Consider the following 21,860-nt stretch of genomic DNA (forward strand, 5'->3'; position numbering starts at 1 on the left):
GTTTTTCAATACTATCATATAATCCCCAAAATTCTTCTACTGAATGAGTAGTATAAATAGGTGTTGCAGTAACTCCAGAAGTGGAAAAAACTTGGTTTATCCCTAAGTCAAACCAATATGTCCAACCAGTTGTCAAAAAATGAACTGGAACAATTTCTTTTGTGGTAGTCATTTTAATTTATGAAAATAACAAAATAATTAATTAGTTTAGTTCTTCTTTTTTATAAAATTTTTTAGTTTTATTGTTTTTTAATAACAAAAACTATTCAAATTTTTACTCAATTCAAAATATCCCCATTTTTTTCAATCAACTAACATAAGATTCTTACTATCTGTTAATCCGTGTTTAATGAATGTCTTTGTAATTCAAGTTATGCTCGGAACATTCTAAGTATAATGTGTTGAATGAAACATACACGTATCGCGTGTAGTCTCTGTCTATTGTCTTGAAAATAAATCTTTATTTTCTCTTAAACGAAGATAGAACTTTTCACCCTTTTTTTTTCTAGCTTTCTCTTATCTATTTATTACAAAACAATATTAAACATTACTTTCAGTGGAATTAAGATAGCTATTAAAAAATTAACTTATATCATATTATGTTTATCGTGCATTAATAAATTATATCCAATTCGTTTAATTTATTATTCAATTTTATTTATTTGATTATGACTTAAATAATAATTAATTTGTATTGTTTAAGATTATTGATTGTTTTTCTTCATTTATTCTTTCATTTATTCTTTTTGTATTATTTCTTCATTGTTAATTTAATTTTCATAATATTTATATTTGACTATATATCATTTGAACTAAATATTACATTATATTTTGTTATGTTTGTATATTTTATTCTTTTCTATCTTTATTCTTTTTTATTTCTTATTATTATTCACAACTTATTATTATTTTGTTATTATTTTATTTGTTTTATACAAGTTTTTTTTGTTTTATTATTCTTGTTATTTTCTGTTTTTTTTATTTTTAAATATATTCTTTATCTATTTACTCTATTTATTATATGGTTATTTATTCGTTATTTTCTATCTCTTTTTATATTGTTCTATCATCTATATAATGTATTTCTATTATTTCTTATTTCTTTCATTTCATAGTTGTGAATATCATTATTGTGTAAATTGATTGAATTAAATACATTTCATTTGATTAATTTCATTTTATAATTAGTTGTTGTTTTATAAAACGTATGAAATTCATTTTTATGTATCATTCATTATATATTATTTATGCATTTTGTTGTTCAATCATTTTCTATTATATTATTTTCTATCATTTCTTCTTTTTTTTATTCTTTATTTCTTTTTCATTTATTTATGTTAAATTGTTATTTTATTCTATATTTCATGCATTTATTTTTCATTTTATAATTTTCTATTCTTTTATTATTTCATCGTTCAACATATTATATTAGTATCTCTTAATTAATGTATTAAGAAATGTTTCTCTTATTATTATTATTCATTATTTCATAATTATTTATCATTTAAATATAATTGTTGTGAATTGTGCTATTTCCTTGTAATTTCAATTTTAAAAAATAGATTTTATTTATAAATTCAATTTATTTATCGAATTGAAAACATGTATTTCAATTAATTTAACTTAGTTATGACATTATTTGTATATATATCAATTTGATTGATGTTTTATTCTTTCTATTTTTATTTTTATTCTTTCTTATATTTTTATTCATGAATATTTATGGTTATTTTCATTTGTAAATATTGAATATTTATTCATCATATTTTCTAATATTTTATATTAACATGATTTATTTATTTTTTTATGAAAATACTTGAATATAATTCTGTATTTTATTATCATTATATTTTATATCTTCTTTATTTATATTTATTTTATTTCATCATTCTATTATTTATGTTTATTCTTTCTTTTATATTAATCTATTTACACATTCATCTATTTTATTCATTAATGAATAATAATATAAATAAGAATGATAATAATTTATATTGTATTGTATTTTCATATTTTAATTTAATTTTTACTTATTATAATTGTTTAATTTTTCGTTTTATTACTCACTTCTTAATCTTTAGTCAATTTCTTCTTCATTTTATGTTTAATATAAATACATGTTTTATCATTCTTCTTATACCTAACTTTATCATTCTTTATTTTCTATTTCTTTGATTTTATTCATTATTTTATTTCTATTATTTTCTTTATTTTTTCTAATCAAAATATATTTTTTATTGTTAATATATTTGTTTATACTATTTCATTATTTCTTTTATATCTTCATCTTTATTTTGTTGTTATTTTATTTTCTTAACTCCATATTTCATTTCTTCATCTTTTATTTTATTCTTTCTTTCACTTCTTATTTATTTTGTATTTTTATATTTTTTATTAAGAAAAGAATAATGAAAATCAGAAACAAACAAATATTAATATAAAATCAAACAATGAATTATTTTTATTATCTGAATATGATGATGTATTTTAATTATAAAAGTATTATGTAATACTACAAAGAATGAAGTAATATAATATGAAAGAATAATAAGAAAAAGACATGAATGATGATATTAATAATAAAAGAAATTAATCATAATAATATAATGATAATGATTTATTCATTCAACATAAAAGAATGAAATAAATAAAGAAGATGAAATTTTATTTAAAGAAAAAAATCAATGAAGAAGATAAAAAGAAGAAATAAACAAAAATAAGAAATAAAAGACAATAAAATGCTCACAAAACAAGAGACAATCTAAATAATCAATAAAACAAAGAAATTGCTCAATTTGATGTTGTGTAATATGATTAATAAACATTAAACAATGAATAAATGACAATTCTATTAATATTTAATTAATCTATTTTATATTTTATATTATCCTTTTCCAATGTAGAATATAACAAATGTTATTGCATTGGCTATTGAGTAATAACAATGTGTAATGTAAAACAAGCAAACAAAACATATAAATTCAACAACATACAAGAGAATGAGTAACAATAACAGTAATTTGAATAACAATATGAATGATAAAAGAAATGCAAGGAAAGTGAATTGAAAAAAAGATGAAACGAAAATTGAATAAGAAAGATAAGAAGAAATTATAATAATAAAAATAATAACAATAAGAAACATACAATATAAATTAGTTAATTAAGTATTAATAGAATTTTCATCTATTCTTCCTAGCTCAGGGGAGACTAATCCCATCCCTTCGCTTATTAAAAAAGAGTAATCTTTTTGTTGAACCTATTCTTTAGGTTTGTCTTGGAAAATGAGGAAAGCACTTCTTTGCTTTATTTCTTCTTATTAAGGTTTTTCAAACTTCTTCGCTTATTTCTTCTTTTTAAGCCTTTGTTTGTTTTCTGCCTTAATTTTAAACATTTTCTTTTTTCTTATTTTATGAATGGAAGAAGGAATCATTTTATTACTACTGTATTACTTTGACTAATCTTCTTTTAGTCATACCCACACTTCAGTAGATTCTTATATTACATCCATGTAATATTCTACTGTATTCTCTTGCTGCACCCTTTGCAGCATTCCCTAATACATTCCTAATTCAAATACACCATCATAACCAGATAATAACTGGGAGTGTCGAAGAATGAATTTGTACTAGGGTTTATGTGTGGTGTTTCAGACGTGCCACCTTCGATCTCGAAACATACAATAATAATAAGAAAGAAAAATAAAATAAGAAGTAAAATGAAGAGAATAAGAAGAGAAAATAAAAAAGAAAGAAAAAGATATTATAGAATAAGAAGTATATTGAAAGAAAAGAAAAAGGAGAAGGTTAAATCAGTGACTAAAGAAAAAAGAAGAAAGAAATAAGGAATATAAAGAAAAGAAATGAATAAAGAGATATACAATTTCAAGAATAATAAATATGAAAATCAAATAATATAAAAATGAATACATAATGAATAAATAATTTAATACATTTTATTTGATTGTTATTTTATTATTTTGTTTCGTTTATTGATTATGGATAAGTAGACTTTATTATTGACAATAAAATAATAATTTGGAAGATATTTTGCATTTATGAATGTTTTGTGTTTCTGTTATTAAAATAAATAAGAATAAAAAGAAATAATAAGAAATGAAAAATATAATGTGAAGCATAAAGAATCTAGTAGTAGAAATACATCTTCCAATGTGGATATCCAGGTTCGATTCCTGGATAGTGCATCTTTTATTTTATCTATTTTTAAATATTTAGAATTTGTTTTATTATTTTTCATTTTGTTTTTATGATAAATACATTTTATATTTCTAATCAGTAATTATTTCAATTTATCTCTTTTCTTATAAATCAATTTTCATCATTGTATTCTATTTGATTTATTATGTCTTATTATTTGATTTTCATAATTTTAATATTTATCATCTTGTTAAAATGATTTAATAAATGGCATGAATATTATTTGATTGAATATATAGATTTTAAATTCTTTATTTCTACTTATTTTATCAAGAGTGTGGTATTATCTTTTATTTCTATTATATTCATTTATTATTCAATAGTCAATTTATTCTTATTTATTTATATTTTGAATATATTCAATATTATAGAATATAAAATATAATTTTTTGTTATTTTGTATTTTATTTCTATTGTTTTATTATTTTATTATATTTATAATTCTAGTTAATTCTCAATCATTTTATCATTGCTATTATACTATATGATACTTACAATTATATATCAATATTAATTCATAATTTAGAATAATTATTATCACTTTAATATTCTTACAATATCTTATTATTTATTCAACATACTTCATTTTTAATACGTTTTAGATTTTATACAACTTATTCTCTTATTTTATTTATTTGTAAAATTCGATAGAAATAAATGTTTATTGAAGTGTTAGTAAATATGAATGATGAATATGTTATTGAATTAGTAAGAACAGTAATGTACTACTGTACCAGAGAAAGTGAAATTGGAAATAACATATTAGATAGATGGTATAGCAATAAATGAATATGGAATAGAATTAAAAAAACAATAATTCATAAAATAAATGAAACAAAAATAGAAGAACATAAAATAAATGGCTAATATAATGTTAATTGTTTAATCATTTTATTCGTTGATTAATTAATATTAATTTGATCATTAATCCTTGAAATAATTAATTTCATTGTTTTATTTATTATTTGAATTTTCTTCTTGTTTCTTCTGTTTATTTCTTCTTTTTATATTCTTTGGTTGTTATTTTAATCTTAAACAACTTTGTATTTCTTTATTTCTTATTTTATGTTGAATATTTCATTATCATTATATTATTATGTACTATTTCATTTATTATTAATATCATCATTTATATCTTTTTCTATTCTTATTATTATTTCATATTATCTTATTTCATTCTTTCTATTATTTATTATATTTCTTATTAAATTACTTCATCATAATTATATCATCTCTATTCTCTTTTATTTCTTATTCTTATTTTATTATCACATTTTTGTTTATCATTTATTATCTTTATTAATTTAATAGATTGAATTAATGGTGTTGATAGAACAAGAAAATTCAAATGTCATTTGATGAAATAATAAAAATAAAACAGAATTGAATCTTCTTCTCTTCAATTTTTTTTGTTTTTTTTTAACAAAAAATGAAAAAATACTAAAAATAAGCTAATTATAGAAAATATCAATATTATAATTTTATTATTATTATATTATTAATATTATTATATATTTATTGTTATTGTAAAAATGATAAAAATAGTGTTTGTTAAAATAAAATGGTAAAAATAAGAATTGACATGATGTTAATAATGTGTATTAACTATTTAAACATTAATATTTTGAACTTATAAATGTCAAATTAAATTTAAAATGTATAAGGTGTTTATTAAACAAATAGAAGAATGGACAGAAAAAAGAATAAATAATATATTATTTGATTCAGATATTGATGATTGGAATAAAAATACATCAGTATTTGATCAAAGAATAATGAATAAAGAACATATAATAATTATTATTGAAGATTCAGAAGGAAATAAATTTGGAGGATATGTTAATTCTAAAATTGATAAAGTAGATAATGGTTTTATAAAAGATTCAAAATCATTTGTATTTTCATTAGAATCAAATGGAAGAATTGAAGAAATGAAGAAATTTGATATTAAACAACCAGAATATGCATTTATTTTATTTAACCAAACACTTGATTGTTTATTTGAACTTGGAATAGATGATATTGCTATTTATAAAGAAAATAAGAAAACAAAATCACTTTGTAAACAACATTCATTTTCATATAAAGGAATATCAAAAGCACTTTGTGGAAAACAGTTTCCAGAACGTTTCACACCAAAACGAATCATCGTAATTGAAATGAAATGATTCAATCTTGAATAATTGAAAATGAACTAAAAAGAATAAAAACAAATTAATGAAGAATATGAACAGCCATTTCATTCATCTTCCAATGAATGAAATGGTGAAATAAAAATTTACATAATTCAATGTTGATTTATTTTATTTCATTTGAAATATTCACACCCAATGAGGGTGTTTTTAATAAATAAGAAAAGAAATAAGAATGAAAAAGAAATAAGATAAAATGAATAAACAATTTATTTGTATTATTTCATTGAATTAATTCATTATGAATCAAATGAATAAGATAATAGAAATAATAAGTGGAAGAACTTTATTAATCCACAAAGTGATAGGAACGACGTCACTAATTATCGTCCTATCAGTTGTACAAATGTAATTATGAAAGTATTTACCTCCATATTAAAAGAAAAGATTCACAGAAGACTTAACATGAATAATGAATCATTTAAAATTAGTAAAAATCAATTGGGATGTAAACTGCATTCTCTTGCTGCTAAAGAATGAATAATTAATAGTTATATGTTAAAGCAGCAGAAAGAAGAAAAATACCCAAAATATGTGGAGTCATATTATGACATTAAGAAAACATATGACACTGTCAACCACGAATGGGTTATTGAATCATTAAAATATTTTAATTATGAGGGTGTCATCATTGACATTATTGAAAGTATGATGACTAAATGGAAGATATTCATCGGTTATAAATTTAATGAATAACTAGGATGTATTAAATTAAATAGAGGAAATTTACAAGGTGATTCATTATCAAATTTACTCTTCATCATTCAGATGAATGTAATTTCTCAAATCATCGAAGAGAAATTCCCAAAATCAAATCATACATATTATATATGGATGATTTGAGAATAATGGCGCAAAGTGGTGAAGAAATGGGAATAATCTACAACGAAATTGATGATATAATAAGTTACATATTGAAATGAATGAGAAAAAATCAGGAATGGTATTAAAAACATTAAGGAAATACCAAATGGAATGCAAAACATCCCCCTAATTGAAGGTGAGGACTTGTATAAATATTTAGGAATATGGCAGTCCGACGAAATTGATGACACCTTCAATTGTAAAACTATCAAAGAAAAAATGAATCAGAAGATGGAAGAAATAAACAGTGATGAAAGTAGTAATAGAAGATATATTACTAGAATAAACATGGAAGTAATCAATATCTTCAGATATTCAGCATCAGTTGTAAATTGGAAAGTCACTTAGACAAAATGGATTTGGAGATAAGAAAATATTTAAGAAAGGCAAAATACATTGGTGAAACTCCAAAGATCGGTTATATGTTATTATAGAAGAAATGAAGGATTAATAAATATAAATGACGAATATGTTAATGAATTAATTAGAATAATGAATGTACTACTGTACCAGAGAAAGTGAAATAGGAAATAACATATTAGAGAGATGGTATAGTAAGAAGGGAATATGGAATAGAATTTAAAACATCAATTCATAAAATAAATGAAACAAAAATAGAAGAAATAATAAATGAAGGGATAGAAAAGAAAAAAGAAAAAGAAGTAGTAGTAGAAATAAAAAATTATTGATAAATACATCAAAAAATGGAAGTGTCATCAAATTAGTGGATATTTTAGAAGATGGTTTTAATTAAAATGAGTAGATAAAACTACTACAGTGAAAGCATAGAAGTCCATCAATATTAAGAAAAATGCATTTCTTCAATTAACTAAAATGCAAGATGGAGCAATATTTTGTAGGTATAGAAAAACAAAAATAATGAAAAATGAAAGATTAAAATACTCAACACTTTTTAAAAACAAAATAACTACAGTAGAACACATTCTACTATCTTGTATTTATCATAAAAATCACAAATAGAAAAACATGACAATATTGGCATTATAATATTGATTAATAAGAAAATATACATGAAATAAACAATATAAAAACCACCATATGAAACAGTGTTCAAATATAAAGACATCACAATGATATTGAACAAACAAATAATGCCTAAAAGTGATGGACAATACCACAAAATACCAGACATATATGTATTAGATAAAAAGAATAAAACTTGTCTATTAGTTGATATGACTATTGTGGCTGATCACAATATTAATTGAGCTTATTTGAAGAAAAGAAATAAGTACAATTAATTAAAGAATAAGCTAAATAAAGAAACTAAAAGATGTCAGAATAATTCCAGTAGTAATCTCAATTAATTGATTAATAAATAAAGAAAGTAATAAATTAATTAAAGAATTAAAAATTGAGATTGACATTGAGAAAGAAGTAAAAAACCTTGTAATAAAAAACATAATTAATGTCATGGAATACTGCTTCTATCACAACCAAACATACTCAGTAGAAATACTAGAAAAACTCATTAATTTGATTATCTTCAATAAACAAACAACTAATAGAAATTAATTCTATTAATACTTAATTATTTCATTATTCTATTATTAAGTTATCTTATTTTATTCATTTTATTTTTATCACAATATCTCTTTTCTTTAATTTATTGTTTTGCTTTCTATTTCATTTTTTTTCTAGTTCATGTATTTCTCTTTCATCTTTCACATAGTCTCTCTCTTTTCTTCTTTTCTGTATTTATTATTTTTGTTTAGTTATCTCTCATTGTTTGGTTATTGTTTATACACATCTTACTAATTTCATTTCTGTGTACTAGCATTCTTTTTCTGTTTCAATACATTATTCTTGTGTTATTAGCCAATATGATTCTTTCTCTAATCAGATGTTTGTTATTTGGTTTATTTTTCACCATTTCTTGTCTTTTTCTAAACATTTCTAAGATAATACTACCATTTCCATCAAACATATTCTTAAACTTCGTTATCTACAGTTAAATATTGATTTTATCATTCTTTCAGTATTGACAAACATCCATTTAGATAATGATGCAAATACAACTCATTATCATTTTTATAATTGGTTTGTGATTTGGTTCATGTAAACTTCTTCTCCATAAGTGAAAATAAAATAATCAACAACAGAAGAAAAACAGAAGAAAGAGAAAATTATAAAATCCGAAGAATTAAGTTCAATATAATGATTAGAAACATAATAAACTACTGAATTAATAAAGAAAAAGTAGATTATTCAAAGATGAATTGTTTTGAGTGAAGAAGAACGTCACAATCAATGTAAGAAACATTAGTGTTTAAAAAGAGATTTTGGATAAAAGCATCTTGTAAGATGTTTTTGTGCATTATGAAAATTAAGTTATTTCGAGCACGAGTAAGAGCAACATTAAGACGTTTTGCAGATTCTAAAAAGGAAGAATGTTTATTTCTAACAAAAGAGAGTAAAATAATATCTTTTTCAGCACCTTGGAATGCATCAATAGTTGCTACTGTAATTTCTTTTTGAGATATAGAAGAAGCAAGATACTCACATTGTTGTTTATAAAAGGAAATAACACCGACACGATTAAGTGGAATAAGAAGTTGAGATAAAATAGAAATGATTTGATTTACAACACAAAGCTCGAAATGAGAATAATAACTAGAACCAAGAATTTTTTCATCATCAACATCATGATAACAAAGTATAATTTCATTACTTGAAGGGATGAGAGAAAGTTGATTATAAACATTAGCACCATTTTTTAAATTACCATTATAATAGAGTCTATTAACAATATTACTAATAGGAGGACAACATCTGTATTGAACTTTTAACATAATTGGAATTTCTAAAGAACAAAGTCTTTGGAAAAGAGTAGCAGAGAGATGGTCAGTTTGAAGAACAGGATCAAGTTGCATAGGATCACCAACACAAACAATACATTTTGGATTAAATCTAAGAATAGGAATAAGTAACATAGGTTCAATAGTTTGAGTAGCTTCATCAAGAAGAATAATATCATAGGAATGATTAAGAAGTGGATTTGTAGAAGAGGCACATGTAACACCAACAATAGATGCTGTTTTTATATCATGAGACCTTTTTTCGATACTTCCACTTTTTCTTTCATTAATTTCATTTTCAATAATTCTTCTTTCTTCATTTGTTAATAACTTTTCTTTTTTTAATTCTCTAAGATCATTTAATCCATCATTTTCTGAAAGAGTAAATGGTAATATTTGTTTACTAATTTTTTTTAATGACCCAACACGAAAGAATGACTTATAATTTTTTGTTAATAAACTTTCAAGAACTCTATCAACTGCAACATTAGTTGATGCACAAACTAATACTTTATAATTTAGAGATGCTAATAAAATACATAACACTGAAAGAAGATGTGACTTTCCTGATCCAAAAACTCCATGAACAAGAGTTAATGGTGGTTTGTTTTCTTGAAGGGATTGAATGACTTCTTCAATGACTTTAGTTTGTTCATTATTTAATTTATATTCTTTAATTATTTGAATGTCTGGTAGTGGTTGATATTTTGTTGGTGTAAATTTATGAAATATCAAATATTGCATAAGACTAGAAAGTAAATGAATAGGTGTGATTGATAATTGAACTAATGTTTGGAGCATCAAGACTTCTGTTGATCCTGAAAACCCACGTAATGCAATACAATTTATTCTTTTAAATTTTGAAGGTGTTGGTGTAATAAATTCAATTCCAATTAGTCCATCTTTAGTTGGTCCATGATATAATGATGTTACAATATAAATTTTTGAATTGAATGAATAAGGATATTCTTGAGGTAATAATATCCATAAATCATCTTTTTTTAATTCTCTATTTAAATTATTTATGTTTGTTTATTTTTATCTATTTCTTAACAAACTTAACTTTCCTTATATCATTAATTTTCATAAAATACATTGTTTTAGTACTTTCTGGATCTTCTGGTGTTGGTACTAATTTCTTACTTTGAAAAACTTCAACATCAAGAAAAACAATAATCCCTTGTTCTTCAAATACTTTTACGTTCAATTCTTTCATTTCAATTTTACGATCAATTGCTTCTGGTAATTTATATCTTAACTCTGTCTTATTTATTCCTTCTTTATCCCATTGAAATGCTTTGCATTTATGTTCCGGACAACAATAAAATCCTCTTCCTTTATTTATTCCTTCTTTGTGACATATTTGTCTTATTGCAACTCCATGTGAACAAATACTTATTCTTCCTTTAGCTCCCATTTCAATGGCTTGTGTATCAACTATTGTATAAAACATTTGTCCAATTTCTGCTAGTCTATAATTTATTTCATTAACTACAATATTATTCATATCAGTGACATATTTGCCAATATTAGTGTATATTCCTTGACTTGACTCTTTATTTCTTTTGATTCTTTCTAATTTTTCTTCACTATCAATTAAACTTTTAGGAAACTCAATTTTTTCCATTGCTTTTGGTACTTTAAATCCTTTACTTCCTAACTCTTTTTTAATACAACCTGTTTGTTTATTTATCTTCTTGTGTTGTTCTTGACTTATTTCTTTTCCTTCAAATATGTCAATTAATTCTTTAATACTATTTTTTTGTTTTTCAGTCTTTATCATTGAACTTCTTGGTGTTGTTGTTAGTAGTGGCTTTATAATTGTTTTTCTTTTCTTCATGCCAGTACAAACTCTTGAACAAATAGGTATTATGTTATGTGAATTAGTTTTGTTGTCAATTTGAGGATTAGTTTCTTCTGATTGTACAGAGTCAATGTCAATGAGAAATTTATCAACTTCAATTATATCACCAACACTTGGTGTTTTTTTAATACTTTCACTTATTATTAATTGCTAATAATGTCAAATAAGTATTATATGAAATTATTTTATATTAACAAACCTTCTTACCATTAACTTCTTCATATAACTCAAATTTTTTTTTATCTTCAGAATATATTCCTATTCCATCTTTCCATTTCTTTACTTTTTGAATTTTTTGGGTAGTAAAAAGGACAATAAAATGAAATGACATTGTTTGTTGATTTTAAGATTAAATCTGTTAGATAGAAAGAAAATCTTTATGAAAAGAAACAGAATCTCCGAAAAATTGAATTGATTGTATCAGTAGAATTAAATCCTTCTCTCTTTGCTTATTTATTAATATACACTTATTTATTCTTCTGATTCTTGTCCGTCATTGTCCACTTCTCCATTATTAAATAACTTATGCTCAAAACTTAGAAGTTGTTTCTCAAATCCTGTATTTGGTGATATAATTGGTCTTTTCTTTTTAACAAATGTAACAGCTTCTTTATACCTCCACATCTTTTTGTACATTAAATATGCTATTAAAACAGTACTAGATCGAGATATTCCTGCATGACAATGAATTAAAATAGACCCTCCTCCTTCAATTATTGTCTCCATAAATGAAAAGCATTTTGCAAAATATTGGTCAATTGCTTCACTTGCTAAATCTCCAATATCAATATATTCTACTTGGATTTTTTTGGAGACAACAATAGCTTTAACTCCTAATGATAATATTCCTGTAATATTTCTTTCTATTAAAATGTCTCGATTTCTTGTAGAGTCTAATGACCCTAAATAAAGACGTTCATCAATTTGGTTAGGTGTTAATTGGAAAAACGGTGATGGAAAGAGAAGACAAATTGTTGTTTCAGTAAAAACAGGTGCTTCAATATAATTTGTATTAATATAAAATTCTTTTAATGACTTTAATGGCTTTAAACTACCATAATCAAATGTATGAATTTCATTATTTGTTAATTTAAGTACTTCTACTTCAATTAATACTTTTTTCTCCTTCAAATAAAAACAAACCAAGTGATGTTAATTGTGAAATATTTCCAAAATCAAATTCTTTAATGTTATTATTAGAAAGGTCAAGAAATGTAAGTAATGGTAATTTGGACAACACTTCCATTCCACTATTTATTCTATTTTGTGCCAAATTTAATGATTTAAGTTGTTGAATGGTTGTTAGATTTTTAGGGATGCTTTCAATTTTATTATTACTAAGATCAATAACTAGTCTTCATTAGTTTGAACAAATTAACACAATCATTATTTATTGACTTTTATTCCCAACAAGAAGAAGAACAAACCCTGAAGATTACTAAATAGGTTAAAAGCACAAATGTCAGTTAATCCGTTGTCTTGGTATATTAAAGATTTAACGTCACTACCAAGAAATTTTTGTGCTTTTATATACTTAACTAATTGTTTGAGCATATTTGTATTAGTGATTTTCTTTTTTGTGAAATCAATCCCAACATCTCTTCTTCTGTGCATTAAGGTCAACTAAAATCAAGATTTGGTTGTTAATCTTTCTACGGAACAATATATTTATAGATATATAACAAAAAGAAAGAGAAAAACACAATTCAAAAACACAATAAATAAAAGAAAAAGAGGAAATAAAATAAGAAGAAGGAAGAAAAAAGAGACAACTTGAAAAAGAACTTAAAAAGAGTAAGAGCAAAAAGAAAATGTTTGTAAGAATAGATTGTGTAATAGCAAAGAGTATAAAAGAAATCAACACAATAGGACTAAAACGTCAGGAACAATAGAAGTATTATATAATAAGAAATTTGAGACAAAAGAAATAAAAATTGTGACATCTAAAGACCAACATTTATATTTAATAGACAATGCATCAAAACCAAAATTTCAAATTGATTTAAGTATAGCAATTTTTAATATTCATATTAACAAAAGAAATAAAGTAATTCCACAAGGAAAAGAAAATCTTTGTTTTGAATTATTTTATGATAAAGTATATACATTTTGTTGTCCATCACAAATTGAATTTGATGAATGGATGAGTACATTACCATTATTAACAAAAGTGTATGGAACATTTAAATATCCATTAGGATGTGCAGTGAGTAAGTCAGCATGGAGATATCCTATTCCAATTTACAGAGCTATTGAATATCTTCAGAAAAATAAAGGAGCAGAAAGTGAAGGAATTTTTAGAACAAGTGCATCATATAAAATTGTAGGAAGAGTTAAATCAATTTTAGATGGAGATCAAGACATTGTAATTGAAGAATTTAAAGAGTGTGCATGTGCAGCTGCTATAATTAAAGAATATTTAAGAGAATTACCAGACCCATTAATCCCATTTCAATATTATAATGAATTTGTTATTCTTGGAAGATTAAAAGATGGAGTAAAAGAAAAAGAAGCAAAAAAATTAATAAATAAAATACCTGATGTAAATAAAAATACGTTATGGTATTTATGTTATTTTTGTCAAGAAGTTGTTAAAAATGTTGAAAAAACACAAATGACAGCATATAATTTAGGAACATGTCTTGGACCTACTGTTTGTAGAGCACCTCCTCATGAAGCAATGAAAGAAATGGAAAATACTAAACTAGTTATTGAAGGATTTGCTACTTTAATTAATTCATATGAAGAAATTTTTAAAGACATTGAAGAAATAAATTTAAGAGCAGGAATTACTCCCCCAAATTATCCTGCTGTAGTTCCTCATCCATCTGCACCTTATGAAAAAGTTACAGAAGAAATTCAAAAAGTTGTTGTTGAAAGGCAAAAAAGAATTAATGCAGGTAAACCTAGACAAACGATTTTTTCACATAAATCAATTAAATCAGAAGTTACTGATGGAACAAGTTTAGTTAAAGAACAAGTTCAAAAAGTTATGTCACAAAATAATGGATTAACACGTCCAACAACAGAAGCACCAAAACCAAGTTATCTTCCACCAAAACCAAATCGACTACAACATAATTCAAATGAACTCATTGGAGGAAATAGTGCAAGTGGAGTATTAACAGCAATTATAGACAAAGAAGAAGATAAAAGAAAAGAAAATCCAAACAAAGGAAAAAGTCAAGAACATAGAACAACAAATAACACTAAAGACGTAATAGAACAAACGGAACAAGAAAACAACAACAACAACAGAGAAGAAATAGAAGAAAAAGTACCTACACTTCCACCACCAAGAAGAAAAACAAGTTGTTTTAGAGAAAGTACAGGAGAACTTATCAGTAAAGTTATAGAACAAGAAAAGGAAATAGAAGAATTAAAGAATATTATTCAAAAATTAGAAAAACGAATAAGCAAAGAAGAAGAGATGATTGAAACACTTATTCAATATAATAATCAATATTATCAAGAATATGGAGGATATGAAGAAGGATATTATGAAGGACAAGAATAATTAAAAAGAAAGATAATAATTTAATGTTTTTGTTTTCACAAAGAACTAAAAAGTAATACAAGTGAAAGAAATGAGTGAAGGACCACGGTTTCTTCAAAAAGATTTTAGTCAAATTGAGTTAATAGGAAGTGGGTCATATGGAAAAGTATATTCAGCAGTAAGAAATGATGATAAGAAGTTTGTAATAATGATAAAAGTACTACAGAAAGTAATTAGACAGAAAATATGCAATTAAAGTGCTTATCACAACAGGAGAAGTTCGTATGGAAGAAGTAAAAAATGAAATAAGGAGTTTGGCATGTATTAATAATAATAAATATATTGTCAGATATTATGACACATGGATTGAAAGATTAAGTGAAGAAGACTATGAATGGGTCAATAAACAGAAAAATGATCCAGACGAAGATAAATCAGTAGATGATGACACAAATTATTTTAGTGAAGAAGAAATGGAATTTGATGAAGTTTCATGTCTTGATCCAAATGAAATCGAGTGGGAAGACTCTCCATACAGTAATGAGAGTGAAGAATATTCAAGTCAAGAAGACGAATATGAATATGAATATATTGAAGAAAGTGAAACAATAGAGAATAAAGAAGAAAACAAAGAAGAAGAAAACAAAGAAGAAGAAAATGAAGAAAATAAAGAAGAAGAAAATGTAAATTTAACAATAGTTGAAAATAAAATACAAGACAATCAATCAGAAAAGTATGGGATTTGTATTCAAATGGAATATTGTACAGGAGGAGATTTAAGTAAAATTATTAAAAATAAAGAATTACATTATAGTTCACAAGAAGGAAAAAACAAAGTAATGAATTACTTTAAACAAATAGTTATGGGAGTTTCAGCAATACATCAACACTGTATTATTCATGGTGATCTTAAACCAGGAAATATCTTAAAAGAGAAAGACACCATGAAAATTGGAGATTTTGGACTTGCAAGAACAAATACTGATTATAAAAGTAAAATACTTGGAACAATTGGATATGCAGCACCTGAAATAGTTACAGGGAACTACGACAATAAAATAGACATTTACAGTCTTGGGATTATTTTATATGAAATGTGTTTATCCCCTACAACAAGATCAGAATTTATTTATAACTTAGACCGACTAAAGAATCAAAGAAAGATTAATGGAACAGTCGAAAACCAATACCAAATGTATAAAGAATTAATACTAGAAATGACGGAGCCAAACCCAAAAGACAGACCAACAATAGATGAGGTATTAAAAAAATTAACAATACTTGATGAAGATCTTAAGAAAATATCGGAACTACTTCCATTTATTCAAGAAAAATCAAACTTATGGCCTCAACTATCAGCAGCAATTGAAAGTAAAATGAAAGAAAAAATAAAAGACATTGAAAAAGAAGAAACAGAAGAATTTGAATTAACACCAACACACTTAGAAATCATTAGAAGTTTAACAGAAATTCACATATTATATGGAACAAAAGCAATGTTTATGAATCCCTTTATACCATCAAGTTTATTAAAAGAAAGTGGAATAGAATATCATGAGGTTCAAAGTCCACTTTTAATTAATAAAGAAGGAGAACTAATGGTATTAATTAATAATTATCAAGAAGTTGTAAGAGTTATTATCAATCAAATAAAAGATCCAACATCATATATTATCAGAATTCCAACAGTAAGTTTACATGTTACAAAAGAACCAACTGTATCACCATCACTTGTTTATATTAATACAAGTATTTCAAATGAACAACATCAATTTGATATTATAGAATGTATAATATTAATAGGGTCAATAATTAATGTATTTATGAATAAAAGTAAATTACATATTAGTCATAGTGGAATTAATGAGATGATTCATAATAATAAAGAGCTTGAAGAAATTATGATTAAAAAACCAATACAAAGTTTAGCATCAATAAAAACAATTATTCAAAAGTATCGAAATGAAAGATTTAATTATATCATTCCAATATTTAATTATTTAAAAGAAAATGAAGACATAGTATATGATATTGGAATTTCAGGAAATAATAATCAAGGACTTTATTTTGAAGTTAAAAATGAAGAAGGGAAAGTAAGTTTAATAGGAGGTGAAACAAAAATAAAAAAGAATAAAGTAGAGATTAAAACGATAGGATATTGGATTAAAGTGGATAATATTTATCAAAGCTTAGGAGATAAGAAAGGATTAGTAGCAAAAAGAAAAGTAATAGTAAAAGGAATAAGTGATAAAATGAGTAAAGCATCAATGAAAATATATTTAGAATATTTTGGATTTAATGTGATATATGAAGAAAGTAATAGCGAGTATAAAGGGTGTTGGATTAAATTAAATGTTCATAAAGATGGAAAATATGACTTTTTTACAAATTGTTTTTGGGATATTGGTGTAACATTAAATATATATATTGACAAAGATTTAATAAGAAAAGAAATACTTCCATTAGGAAAAGCAATAGGAAGTATGCAAAAACAATATACAAAGAAAAGTATTCCTATGTTAATTGCTGATGAGAAATTAGTATCAAATGAACTTTGGGAATGGATTTTATTACCAAAAGAAAAGTTTCAAAAAAGAAAAAAAACTATTATTTCTCAAAATGGTGTATCATTTATTAGAGAATTAGAAGAATTTAAAAAAAATTTAAAATCAAAATGCAAATTTATATTAAAAAGAGGAAATGATAAAAAAATAATAACACAATAAATAAAATAATTCTTTCAATTTTCTTTTTATCTTTTTTCTTTAATCATTTTTATTTTTCTAATATTTCTAATAATGAATTATATTCTGTAATTGATTTATCACTACGTCCAATTAATTCATCTACTGTTTTTAATAATCCATTTAATTCATTTAACATTATACTTATTTCTTCATATTCTTTAACATATGATGAAAATATATCATAATATGTTGAATCTATCATAGGAATATTCATTTTTTCATTTTGATTATTTTCTTCTATTTTTCTTCCTTCTTCATAATTTTGATTTTCTTCTTTTCCTATTTTTCCTTTCTCTTTACTTTTATTCTTCATTTCACAATATTCTTCTTTATATTCTTTAATATATTCAATAGCTTGTTGATTCTCTTTTTCAATATATCCATTTTGTTTTTTAATAATTTCATTCATTCTTCTTTTTTCTTCATTTTCATTCCCTGTTTTTTTATCACTTTGGGGTATTAATGCTAATTCCATTCCTTCTTCTCTTTTGATTCCTATTTCTTCTATCCATCCTTCTTTTATATCATTCGTAATAATTACTACTTTATCTTCAACTAATCCAAAATATTTCCCTATATTACTTTTTCCTTTTCTAAATTCTTTTTCTTGAAGTTCATTCCCATATGAATATACTATTGTTTTATCTGAAAATCCACATCCTATCATCATTACATTTTCATAACATCCAGTTGAAATATGTTTGATTGATTTTTCTATTTCTTTCCTTTCTCTTTCTTTAAATCCAACTTGAGTAACATCTCCATATATAATTTTATTCCGTGTTAAAATCCCTATTTGGTCATTAACATCTTTTGTTAAATTTTCTTTTCCACTTACAATTCTTATTGCAACTTCTTTACTTATATTTTTTATTTCCTTCCCATTAACTTCAAACACTCCTTCTTTTCCTCCTAAATATATCGTTTTCCCCAAACTAACACATGTAAATTCTTCTTCAAATTCTATCATTTTCCCATTAAATGCTTGTTTACTATTTTCTATCATAAATTCACTCGTACTGACTGGTGTTGCTCCTTGTAATTTAAGTGGAGCTACTTCAAACAAAAATACTTTTTTTTGATTATATAATATTACAAATTTACTCATCCCTCCTCTTACTATAGAAAAATAATCTTGTACACTTTCAATTATTGTAGAAAATGAATAAATAGTTGTATTATTTAATGTCCCTTCTTTTAAATTTATATGATTAATACTGATACTATTACAAAATACCATTACTACATATTCTAAACTAAATGGTACATTTAATGGATATATTTTAACTACTTTCCTTGGAAATGTTAAAACATATTGCTTTCCTTTAAAATGATAAATCATATTATCTACTTAATTATATCTTTTTCTTTTTCTTATTTCATTAAACAAACATTCGGAGTATGTAACATATGATTTTAACATTGCAAACCCATTTCTTTTGTGAGGAATATATATTGGTCTTGAAACTTTTGTTGTATTCATAATTCTTTTTCTTATTTTATTCTATTCAGTTTATTTCTTTTTTTAATTTCTTTCTTTTTAATTATTACTTATATTTTATTTCTATTTTCTTTTTATTAAAGCTATCAATTACTTCTTTTCTTATTATTCTATTCATTCCTTATGCTACTTCTTGTACTTTTCTTCTTATTATTTCCCTTTCTTCTTTTATCATTTTTATGATCATTTTTATTGTTATGTATATGTATATTTTAACTTGTTTTCTTATTTTTCTTATTTGACTTCTTTCATTCTCTAATAGTTAAATAACATTATAAAAAGTAGTGCTTATGCTTGAAATTATTGTATTTTCGTTATTCTATTAAAGTCTATCTCATTTCCCATTGATTTTATGTTTATTCAATATTTCAATCCCATATCTTATTCTTGATTAATATGTTAGTTGTTTTTATTCTAAGACTATGCAAATTAACTTTTATTTTCATCTTTAGTATTGGTAGAATATTATTAATTTCATTATTTGTTTTTTTTCCTGTAATTAGTTGTTTAATTAATCTTCACTCATTCATTCATTATTGAATTGTTCTGTTTTATGTTTTCATGCCATAATTTCTAATGTAAATTCTAAGTACCATTTAAATTTAATATATACATATGTATAATCCAATTTATCATGAATAAGAATATATCTTCTCTCATTCATTCTATCAATGCTATTATAAATAAATTAAAAAAAAAAGATAATTTAATGATATTGTGAATTGAATAATATTCATTTCAATATGTCAATAACTTTGATTGATCATAAAGTATTGGATAATTCATTGTTTTATAATTGAACAATGAATCTCATTAATCATCATAAATTTGATTCTTTTATTTTCAGAAAAATTAACAATTAAACTATTAATATTATATCATTTTATTTTCTTTATTAATAAGTTTTACTATTATTTTCTTCACTAAAACTTCATTTTTCAATGGACGTTTCACTTCTTGTAAGTAAATTCTTAGGCTATGTCATTGTTACTTTTTCAATGATCATGAAAGTTCCTCAAATCCTATCTATTTATAATGCTAAAACAGGATATGGTGTTTCTCTTCAATCTGTTACTATTGAGACATTTCTCTATGCAATTTCTTTCAATTATCATTATCAAAATAACTTCCCTTTAAGTACTTATTTTGATTATTTCTTCTTACTTACTCAAGATATTATTATTATTCTTTTAATTGTTTATTATGCAAACAAATTTACTCCTATGTTTTATACTCTTGCTTGTATTTTTTTGTCTTTCTTCTTCGTGTTGTTTTTTGGTTTATTCCCATTATCTCTTTTAGAACTTTTACAGGCTTTGACAATTCCATTTTTCATTCTCGCTAAAATCCCTCAAATCTACTCTAACTTTGTTGAAAAATCTACTGGGTCTTTGTCTCTCATTACCACTATTGGACTTGCTGCTGGTAATGTTATAAGAATTTTCACTACTCTAAAGGAAATGGATGGTGATTTTACTATGCTCATCTCATACACTCTTGGTGCTTTGGTTAACATCATCATTATTATTCAAATCCTCATTTATGGAAACAAATCTCCTGCTCCCAAGAAGGATAATTAATTCTTCTTTGTTTTTTCTTCTTTGTCTTTTATTTCATCATTCTTGTTTCTTCTCTTTCACTTCTCATCCCAGCACTTATCACACTCTCTTAGTGTCTTTGTATTACAACTCAACTCCCATCTGTAAGAAGAACAACCAAACTAACTTAGGACAACCTAACACTAAATATCCAATAGTCATGAGTCATTGAACATATCAATCAAACAACCTGTGTGTTGAAAGAAAAACATAATTAGTGTTAGGAAAGAGATTCAAAGAATAGCAAAAAAAGCAAAGAAAACAAAGGAAAAAACAATAAGATATGAAGGAAATGAATGAAGATATCAATTCAAGTAAGAATAAGAAAGAAACAAAGACAAGAAGAAATGATTGGTAAAATAATCCATAGAGAAAAACAAAAACAAGAGAGAATTGAATAAATATAATAACACACAAAATGAATTTAAGGTTTTTTGTATAAAGAATAAGAAAAATGAGGAATAGAGTAACAGGAGAGAAAGTCAGAGAGATGGGGAGAAGAATTATAAAGAAAGAGAAAGATAAATCAAAGAAACAGTCGAAAGAGGAAGATAAAGAAAGA

The 21,860-nt window shown here is 23.7% G+C and overlaps 6 protein-coding genes across 6 annotated transcripts, besides 4 other annotated features; 3 read left to right on the top strand and 3 right to left on the bottom strand.

Annotated features, from left to right (window-relative positions):
- Nucleotides 1–2,886: 2,886 nt before the first annotated feature.
- Nucleotides 2,887–3,146: a repeat region.
- Nucleotides 3,147–3,148: 2 nt separating this feature from the next.
- Nucleotides 3,149–3,668: a repeat region.
- A 1,214-nt stretch (nucleotides 3,669–4,882) lies between these two features.
- Nucleotides 4,883–5,079: a repeat region.
- A 1,593-nt stretch (nucleotides 5,080–6,672) lies between these two features.
- Nucleotides 6,673–8,828: a repeat region.
- Nucleotides 8,829–9,498: 670 nt separating this feature from the next.
- On the bottom strand, nucleotides 9,499–12,287 carry EHI_035920 (regulator of nonsense transcripts, putative; the record flags this gene model as incomplete). Its single annotated transcript, XM_643810.1, has 3 exons — nucleotides 9,499–11,101; nucleotides 11,151–12,106; nucleotides 12,156–12,287. The coding sequence occupies 3 exons, from the start codon at nucleotides 12,285–12,287 to the stop codon at nucleotides 9,499–9,501; spliced, it is 2,691 nt and encodes an 896-aa protein (XP_648902.1).
- Nucleotides 12,288–12,427: 140 nt separating this feature from the next.
- EHI_035930 (leucine rich repeat and phosphatase domain containing protein) lies at nucleotides 12,428–13,570 on the bottom strand (the record flags this gene model as incomplete). Its single annotated transcript, XM_643838.1, has 3 exons — nucleotides 12,428–13,056; nucleotides 13,100–13,306; nucleotides 13,384–13,570. 3 exons carry the CDS (start codon nucleotides 13,568–13,570, stop codon nucleotides 12,428–12,430), a joined length of 1,023 nt encoding a protein of 340 aa, XP_648930.1.
- A 197-nt stretch (nucleotides 13,571–13,767) lies between these two features.
- On the top strand, nucleotides 13,768–15,473 carry EHI_035940 (Rho GTPase activating protein, putative; the record flags this gene model as incomplete). Its single annotated transcript, XM_643839.2, has 2 exons — nucleotides 13,768–13,801; nucleotides 13,882–15,473. 2 exons carry the CDS (start codon nucleotides 13,768–13,770, stop codon nucleotides 15,471–15,473), a joined length of 1,626 nt encoding a protein of 541 aa, XP_648931.2.
- Nucleotides 15,474–15,543: 70 nt separating this feature from the next.
- On the top strand, nucleotides 15,544–18,178 carry EHI_035950 (protein kinase domain containing protein; the record flags this gene model as incomplete). Its single annotated transcript, XM_643840.2, has 2 exons — nucleotides 15,544–15,650; nucleotides 15,766–18,178. 2 exons carry the CDS (start codon nucleotides 15,544–15,546, stop codon nucleotides 18,176–18,178), a joined length of 2,520 nt encoding a protein of 839 aa, XP_648932.2.
- A 49-nt stretch (nucleotides 18,179–18,227) lies between these two features.
- Nucleotides 18,228–19,682, bottom strand: EHI_035960 (uncharacterized protein; the record flags this gene model as incomplete). The annotated part of the gene is made up of 2 exons (XM_001913916.1): nucleotides 18,228–19,546; nucleotides 19,592–19,682. The coding sequence occupies 2 exons, from the start codon at nucleotides 19,680–19,682 to the stop codon at nucleotides 18,228–18,230; spliced, it is 1,410 nt and encodes a 469-aa protein (XP_001913951.1).
- Nucleotides 19,683–20,641: 959 nt separating this feature from the next.
- Nucleotides 20,642–21,280, top strand: EHI_035970 (mannose-P-dolichol utilization defect 1 protein homolog, putative; the record flags this gene model as incomplete). Its single annotated transcript, XM_643841.1, has 1 exon — nucleotides 20,642–21,280. The coding sequence occupies one exon, from the start codon at nucleotides 20,642–20,644 to the stop codon at nucleotides 21,278–21,280; it is 639 nt and encodes a 212-aa protein (XP_648933.1).
- Between the last annotated feature and the right edge of the window lie 580 nt (nucleotides 21,281–21,860).

The sequence above is a fragment of the Entamoeba histolytica genome, genomic scaffold (assembly GCF_000208925.1).
Source record: "Entamoeba histolytica HM-1:IMSS scf_1104750516817 genomic scaffold, whole genome shotgun sequence".
NCBI classification, from domain to species: Eukaryota; Evosea; order Mastigamoebida; family Endamoebidae; genus Entamoeba; species Entamoeba histolytica.